Consider the following 8,342-nt stretch of genomic DNA (forward strand, 5'->3'; position numbering starts at 1 on the left):
TGTTTTTGGCATCGAATGATTGAGCTCAAGATGTGCGCGTGGTTGAGTGTGTCCCATGACTTTACTCTACGCATCATTATCATAGTCTCCGAAAATTGCGACAAATGCTCGCGATAAATGCTTCACGACATTTGCTTCGACGACATCTGTTCAGCTTACATTTGCTTTGTCAGCAATTGCTCCCCCGACAATTTGTATGGAAGGTCCGATCAGACTTTAGCTCGATATTTGTCGTACTTGTGTAAATGTCCGTGGAGGAACTACTGGAAGAGAAAATGTGGGAGGGGGGTGGGGCGGGGCAAACATCATTTGTCGCGAATCATTTCTTCTTCTTCTGATTAAGTCTGCCTCCTTCAATAGACTGAAGATTCTTGCAGACTGGTGCTATTTACATTATAATACAATTTATTTACAGATATTTACAAGCACATAGAAAATTTGACGAAAATACTAGCCACTGTGATCAACCGTTAGACGGTTTCGAAATGATCCCACAGATGGCGCTGAAACAATTTCTGACGACAGGGAATTCCAGTTCCTTACAGTTCTTGGGAAGAACGAATGGCGATGCGATTCAGTTCTCGAATATGGTACCTGATAGGAGTGTGGTTGCGAGGCTCTCGTTAACTGAGTAGCCTGTTTGATGATATAGTCCTGTGCTGAAAGAGGAGTGAGATTATTGTGTATTTTGTACATCATAATTAGCCTGTCATTTTCTCTGCGCTGTTCCAGAGTGGTCCAATTAAGTTCTTGTAGCATTTGTCGCAATTGTTGGAGTATATTGTTTGACAAAGAATAGATCGAGACGACCATACGAGTTTCACTGAATTGGCGCTATTGCGAGCACAACATCGATAGGAACATGCGGTTGAGATTCCGCGCGTGGGGCGGTAGCGGATGAATCTCATCCTTCGCAAACTGAGCACTGGATATGTCCCATGCATTGAGGAATCCCACGTGAGGATGCGCGGCTGCCATTTCCCGCGCTATTTCGAACAGTCGCAGAGCGGACCAATCGCTGCTCACAATAGACCGGACCCTGTCCTCGTGGTTTCGAGTGTTGGCGCTCTTCAAAATAACAACCGAACGCGAATTCCTGCTGTAGAGTTCGTCCGCTGCGTCGAGGACCGCGTGAATCCGCTCCCGGAAAAGCCACAGCGGCAAATGTGTATAATGCGCCCATATTGAGACCACGATGACGACGTCGATGTCGGACCGAATGGCCTTAAAGTACGCGGGTTCAACGCGAATCAAATCCATGTCCAGCCACGTAGTGTGATGAATGGGGAGATAGTGGAATTCGTAGTACATTTGGATACTCCACTCTTCGTTGGTAGCATTAATTCGACTGCATGTATCGTAGTTGTCGTTTCTTCTAGTTCGGGGCAAAGGTAATACGTCCGTCACGTAGGAAAAGAGCTGAAATAACCAAAATTAGTAGGCTTGTTAATATGCTTCGTAATGTGCAAGCCTTCCAATCATTTTATCATAGGGTGACTGCCGAGGATCACATCGACCATTTCTATCAATATGTTTTTTGAACACTATGGGGATTGTCTGCCACGTGTTGGTAATTATTTCAAGACAGAGCGAGGGGGTGATGATATCTCAAGATCGAATGGGGGACAACGACTATTAAGAGCAATTTATTCAAGATTACCTAGTGAAGGGGTTTTAATACGGTGCGGAACTATGTGCGAATGACTTAGAATAGTGTGTCTGGTAATGGGGAACAAATGATAGAATCATTTATTCTCAGGAATGTCTATGGCTGCATAAGAAGGGAATAATAAGATTGTGAATCAATAAAAAGTCATTTTCATAGTGAATCATTTGAAGTGGAGGATAAAGAAACATAAAAATTAAAAGAACATTATTTTTCTCAATTGTGTGAAAGACTTCTGGATGTTGCAATTTAACGTTCTCATTGTTAATTGTTCGATACGGAGACCATTATTATGTGCCTGCATAAAGTTGAGGGAGATTTGCTTCAACAACAACAAGAACAACAACAACAACAAAAGGTTGATCGAGAAAGCTACCACTATAATGTTAGAACACTGTAACCAATAACAAATAACAGTTATCAACAACAGCATCGGTGGCACATGTTGGAGTTGCTGATGAACTCACGTATAACCCTGTCTATTTTTACATAAATTAAATGCGTTTATATATTTCTGCTGTGGCATGCTTTGCTTTTAGTATTCGTCTTGGTCAGTGCAATAGGGGAATGGACATGCTCTTACTTGTGGGACGGTTGGTAGTGTTTACCTGTCGTATTGTTGAGTCTCCGTAGTAATACCAGTGTCTGTTAGCCAGACAGTTTAACATGGACTCCTGTCCAGAAAACTTTCGAAGCTTGCAGTATGGTGAGTACCATACGTTATTTATGTAGAAGCCGGCCAATCGATAGGGCTTGAGGTCACTTCGCGGGTCACAACCCGGAAGTCTTTCTATGGCGTGTTGAATGCTGCCTTGAACTTGCCTACTGACCTGGACTTGTCTAACGGGCCCGTGGACGGGTTCGTCGATTCTGCCAATAGGAACAGAGTAAAATGGGAGTGTGAGAGCACAGGTAAAACACTCTAATGAAGTAGATTATTTCAAGAACTTTCTCCTAGTGCATACATTTTTGTTTACATTTCTGCAGTTCTGGCAGTGTGCTTTGAGCACCATTTTCCATCTTCATTCGTGTTTGCAAGTGGAAGCTTGGATGTATAAACTGAAACAACCTTACGATACCGAATCACTACAGGACGCTACGAAGGACTTGTAAGTCTGCAAACAACACCAAACAATCCCAAGCGCACAACAAACAAACAACAAACAACAAATAAACAAAAACATACCACAAATGTACGGTCGAAAAAAAGAATTAACAATCTCCTCTATTTAATAAGGACTCGGCTAAATTAAAACGCATAACGCAGCTCATCAGTATTCAAGTACAGTACAGCCATGACACGTGCTTCATCCAACTAAGGCCTGTAGTCCGAAACTTTACAAAACATTTATACAGCATTCCGCGTGGACAATTTCTCATCGCAAAATCATTGGAATGCAAATATACATCCGTTTTGTCAAGTGGACAATTGCTTGAGGCCCCCATGTAAGGTAGCTTGTGAGTACTGTATCCGGGGATGTACTGTATGTGTGCCTGTGGGTGTGCGCCTGTGTGTGTATGCGCGCGCACGTGTGTGTGTAAGTGTGTTGTCGTTTGTATACATGGCTACTGCTCAAACATCTGACTCATATATATAATTATATATGCCATCTCTTGACGATGACGAATTCTAAATAATGAGAAAGAAAGATGACACATACATGTATAGTTATCAGTATGTGTACTTACAAGTTACCGCTTTACCTGTCGAATGCCATTTTTTCCGATGCTCTCAAAGGATTTAGCTCGCCCTCCTTCATAACGTTGAGATAGCGGCGATGAAACCGCCAGTCGGAACAGCGAAGTCTCTTTTTACTTGGCTTCTCGCAGTACCATGGAATGCCCGATGCTTTGTCCACGAAGTTGCAGTACGATTCCTTTAAAAAAAAAGACAACAAAACACGAGTAAATAAAACATAGTAATGACTGAAAAACAAAAACTAAGGAGGGACACTAGAAACAACAACCGCTGTCCCATCTAGAGCAAAAACAAAAGCAGAAGAAACAAACGTTGCGAAACTCCTACTTGTATTGCAGACAAGAAAGAAAGGCTACAGTATTCCGTCGATTCATACCGGAGCAGTTGCTTCGGAAAATCGTCAGAAGTTAGATCAGTTCTGTAGATTGGCTACTGAGTAATGGACGACACGAAATGTTGCGTTCTTGTTGTTGATCTGTTTGACCTTCTCTTTCGCTGTGCTTCATATAAAAAATTATATAAAATTGGATTGATACTCCCTGTGTGATTACTGCAGAGTAGACTGAATTTATCATTTCCCTTTATGGGTAAATAAACAAACTTAAAACAGTGTGAGAATAAACGAGTAATCGCATAGAAACTAGCAGGTACAAAAACACGCAGGCACACGCACCCCCCCCCCCCCCAACACACACACACACACACACACACACACACAGAAACAAACTATCTACTCAATATAATACCACAGATATATACGTGAAAAGTGAGACCGACTACTGTATTAATCATGCAGTAATAATTATCGTACAAATTCTTTTGTGTATTTGGGACATAATATCGTCAATATTAGGGGAAAGTGAGAGGGATTAAACGAGATAGAAAATAAAACAAACAAAGAAACGACAACAGCAACAACAAAAACATTTTTACCTTGTTACTCCACGGCATGAAATTACAGGACACATCTTCAGACACGTTGCCGGACACAAAGAGGCCGTTAAAGTTGAACCTCGTGGGTCGAGTGTGCCTATAAGTTTCTAGGAGATACACAGCTTCGCTGGGGTGCACCAATGTCACATTGATACGAGTAAGCCCCTCCCACTTGAGTGTGACGTATGCCGAGTACGTTCCGTTACGATGGTCCCACACCTCACCATCTGGCGTCGTGCTCGCATTGAATGTAGCGTTGACTGTGTACACTTTGATCCGAAAGTAGTCCCCGCCGTATTCCTTGGGCTCATTGTTAGCGGATCTCGCGTGGATACGAATTTCGATTTCGTCGCAGACGTGGAATGGTCGACGGTGAATTATTTCAAACCAAGAATACTTCCCGCTGGTTATACGCGAACTATTGATCTCGTCTTGGCCAGGCTGTGAGATTGAAAAAGTGCGATCCGTGCGAGGAAAGAACCGGACTTGACGATGAGGACATAGCGGGTGTTGCACTTGATCACGTTTCTCCCGAGGTTGTGTGCAAGCTTCTCCGTTTGTCGGAGTATCATGCACCTACAATGGAAAGAAAAATAAAATAAAACCTCAGGTGTGAGATATGTCTCCCTTTACAAACCAAATATGCTCAGATCGCAACTGTTGATCTGTAAATTAACAAACATGTCGGGAAAAAAAACCAGTGAGACTCGAACCTGTCATCTATAACTTTCCGGGCAGCGATACTACCACCAGGCTGTCCCTGGTTGCCGGCAATGACACGATGAACATAAAACAAATACCCAAGCTTCTCTCAAATTCCGGCACACTTATGTTAAGACGAACTGAAGAATCTCACACCTGAACCTTCACCTTTCTAATATCTTTCTTTCACAAAAAAAAAACCTGCTGTAACTTATCCGCTGTATTATGTGTAAATATATGCCATTGATATTGTACATTATCTTTCAAATTCCACGAATATAAAGCTATGAAGATTAAATAAAAAAATATGGTTGAATAGAAATGCCTAGCTCTTCCGTGCAAAAAAGACACCTGTTGGTATCCACCTAGAATATAATTCGTTTCCCATAGGGCCTACATCTGAGTATGAGATTAACTATTTCGTAAATCTTTTATTGGGATAGTGGCATTATTTTGTTCCTGAATAGTGTATTCTATTGGTTTTTCATGTATTATGATTGGCATGATTTAAAACTATAGCTTTTATAGCAAAATTATACCGCTTTTATCCATGTAACTTCCTTGATATTAAACACCGTGTTCGATCCACGCGGCTTCCTTTGCGTATTCTTCTCCACTTTGACTCGTCGTGAAATTGACTGATGTCTCACATAGGGGGCTATATTTCCTAAAGGGATAAATCTCGTAGTGAATCTTTTTCTTTTTAATCTGCTCTCTGTGCAATAACTATGATACCATGGCCCTGTTTTATGAAGGGCTGGAATTGATTATAAAGTTGATTTCAACTGTAAGTCTATGGCAGCCTGGGTGGTAATGAAATTTAAAATAGATTTGTGTTTCTTGATAAAACGGGGCCTTAATATGAATATATAATATATATTATATACGACTTATGATTTGATATGACATATACGATGTAATGTAATATAATACAATGCGTCTGAATGTAAAGTGATATAATAATAGTATAACGTAATCACTTTATCATCTTTCCTTAAGAATCCCTCTTAAAAGGACTCATATTAGAATTCGTCATACTATTACTAGTTTAATCAAAGAAATAATTAGGAACATTCAAAAGTAAAACATTATAACAAGACCCGATTCTCGATAGAATGGCGCAACAGGGCAACATGCCATCTATTTATTATACGGCCTGCTTGCAAAGGCTAAATTCGTCTCTGTGAGATTTGCATTGTGATATTCCCATCGGCTTCTCTTTGTGTCGCCGCTCTTCAGTGTTGAAAATCCCAGAGAAAAACTTCAAGAAACTGTTATCGCCATTGGGAACCTGTTTTACCTACCTCTGAACTGCTATCCGCTCCCGTCACTATCACCACCCTGGGTTGGATGCTTCCACCATCTCTCCAGGATTCCAGCTGCCAAGTGGACAGGGTCGTCAGGACAAGGGCGCCACTTACGAGGAAGGTGAGTAACTTGTGATAGTAGTCCATGTGTATTCCGAATGAATGTTTACGTCAGAATATGCTGGAAGGAGAGAGAGAGAGAGAGAGAGAGAGAGACGGAGAGACGGAGAGAGGAAGAGAGCAGAATGAGACACGGTTGGTTTGCGTTTAGTCGCTGCAGTTCATCATAACATCGACGAAGTTCCGTGACGTCAAATGACTCGTTGCCCAAGGTGTAAAATCATTAGGCTGCGTTCACATAGAAGTATTCGGTATTCGGTATTCGGTATTCGAGCACCGAATACACCATCACCCGCACCGTCAACTCACCATCCCATGCAGTGAGGATTTCTTCCTCCTACATCCCAGCAAATCTTATTAACAATTTCTAAACTGCATCAGAATGTCAGTCTGCATGCTTATTTTTGCTAAAGGGCAAATCCAGACCAAAATTGCCAATATTTCATAAACGAGAGACGGTATACGCTGCAAGAAAATCGAACAAGCTCGATTCCCACTTTGCTATACTTTTCGCAGCTATTCGTACTTTCGAATAGTGCCCTCCTATGTGAACCGGTGTGAGGAAATCCTATCGTTCGATTCAAGCTATTTGCGTGCCCTCGAAAAACGAGCCCGAATACCCGAATAGTATACTTCTATGTGAACGCAGCCTTATGATCATGTGTGTAGTGCGCGTATAGCTCCCATAACCATAGCACATCCCCGCCTGCCTATCATGGGATGTCATACACGCGCTTCCCTATGCGTATGGGGGCCCAAAACGTAATTTTTGCCCCTGAGCATTGGCCCTGGTTACGTCATTGGACCCTCGTCTATTGCCGTAAATAACGAAGACTGCCGGATGATTGTCATTTTTTTTATACTTCGAGGGGAATAAAAGCCGCATTTGCTTATATTGGGTATAGAGTTTCAGGATGTTATGGTGACTTGGAGTAGGAATAATGTTTCTTTAAAAAAAAAAAGTCATAATGAACAAGAATGGCGACATCGCAGCTTCACCATAACAATGCATGGGCGGAGCCTCGAAGAAGCAGAACGAAAGAAGAAAGCATACATGAATTCTATACAGGTAAATTTAATAAGCAAACAATATTGTATTTCCTTGCGAGGCACTACACCTCTAAAAATAATATTTAGGCCTCCTATTTCACTATCCTTGTTAGGTGTAATTCGTTTTTGTCAGAGTATAGGATTTTCTGTTCATAGCCCTCATTATTCCACAAATCTAAATATAGAGCAGTCAATTTATGTACTGCATGATGCAAAATTGTGATAATCACCTGAATTTCCCCTTTAAGTAGTAAAGCACTTTTGACTTTAAAGGGGTCGTATAGTTTTGGTTGAGTCCTAATTTCAGGTTTCTTACATTTTTGGTGAGATAATGAGAAACCTCTACTGAAACATGTAAGAGCATGCAATTCCATGAGGAATTCAATGTTTATTTGATGAAAATTGCTTTTGCGATGGCTGGGATATACCAAACAGAGCGATTCTAATAAGTGTGGGACCCACACTTTATTACGATCGCTTTGTTTTACTTTGTTTTTGGATGTTTCAGTCATTCCAAACCCGATTTTCATCAAATAAACTTTGAATGCCTCTTAAAGTGGTCTGCTCTGTACTATTTCATAGGTGTTTTCTTGGTATCTCGCAAAAAGTTTAAGGTCCATTTCTCATTTCCACCAATACTGTACTATCCCTTTAAAAGCAGATCATAATTGAACATTCAATTTTCTGTTTTCAGACTAAGATGTAAGTGTACAATGCAGATAAGGAGTCTTCTGTTTGAATCGGCATAGAAAGGTTATAACATCTGTATAAAATTATGAAAAATAAATAGAATTATAAATTTAGTAGAACATCGAGAAAAAAAAAAAACAACCTTGTTCTCTGAGCCCTAAGTGTGTTCTGCCAG

The 8,342-nt window shown here is 41.0% G+C and overlaps 1 protein-coding gene across 1 annotated transcript; it reads right to left on the reverse strand.

Moving 5' to 3' along the window:
- Positions 1-834: 834 nt before the first annotated feature.
- On the reverse strand, positions 835-6,454 carry LOC139743834 (NXPE family member 3-like). The gene is made up of 5 exons (XM_071654290.1): positions 6,305-6,454; positions 4,299-4,874; positions 3,371-3,543; positions 2,275-2,536; positions 835-1,419 (listed from the first exon to the last, which is right to left on the reverse strand). The coding sequence occupies exons 1-5, from the start codon at positions 6,452-6,454 to the stop codon at positions 835-837; spliced, it is 1,746 nt and encodes a 581-aa protein (XP_071510391.1).
- Between the last annotated feature and the right edge of the window lie 1,888 nt (positions 6,455-8,342).

Source organism: Diadema antillarum, unplaced genomic scaffold (assembly GCF_040938485.1).
Source record: "Diadema antillarum isolate AM-2024a unplaced genomic scaffold, OU_Dant_1.0 seq00001111_RagTag, whole genome shotgun sequence".
Classification (NCBI taxonomy): Eukaryota; Metazoa; Echinodermata; class Echinoidea; order Diadematoida; family Diadematidae; genus Diadema; species Diadema antillarum.

Excerpts from the sequence above, each read along its gene's own strand:
- LOC139743834 (XM_071654290.1), bottom strand. The coding sequence starts at position 6,454 with ATGGACTACTATCACAAGTTACTCACCTTCCTCGTAAGTGGCGCCCTT. Across the intron at positions 4,875-6,304 it reads GAGCGGATAGCAGTTCAGAG|GTGCATGATACTCCGACAAA; the intron begins GTAGGTAAAACA and ends TTTCCATTGTAG. Across the intron at positions 2,537-3,370 it reads GAAAAAATGGCATTCGACAG|AATCGACGAACCCGTCCACG; the intron begins GTAAAGCGGTAA and ends TCCTATTGGCAG.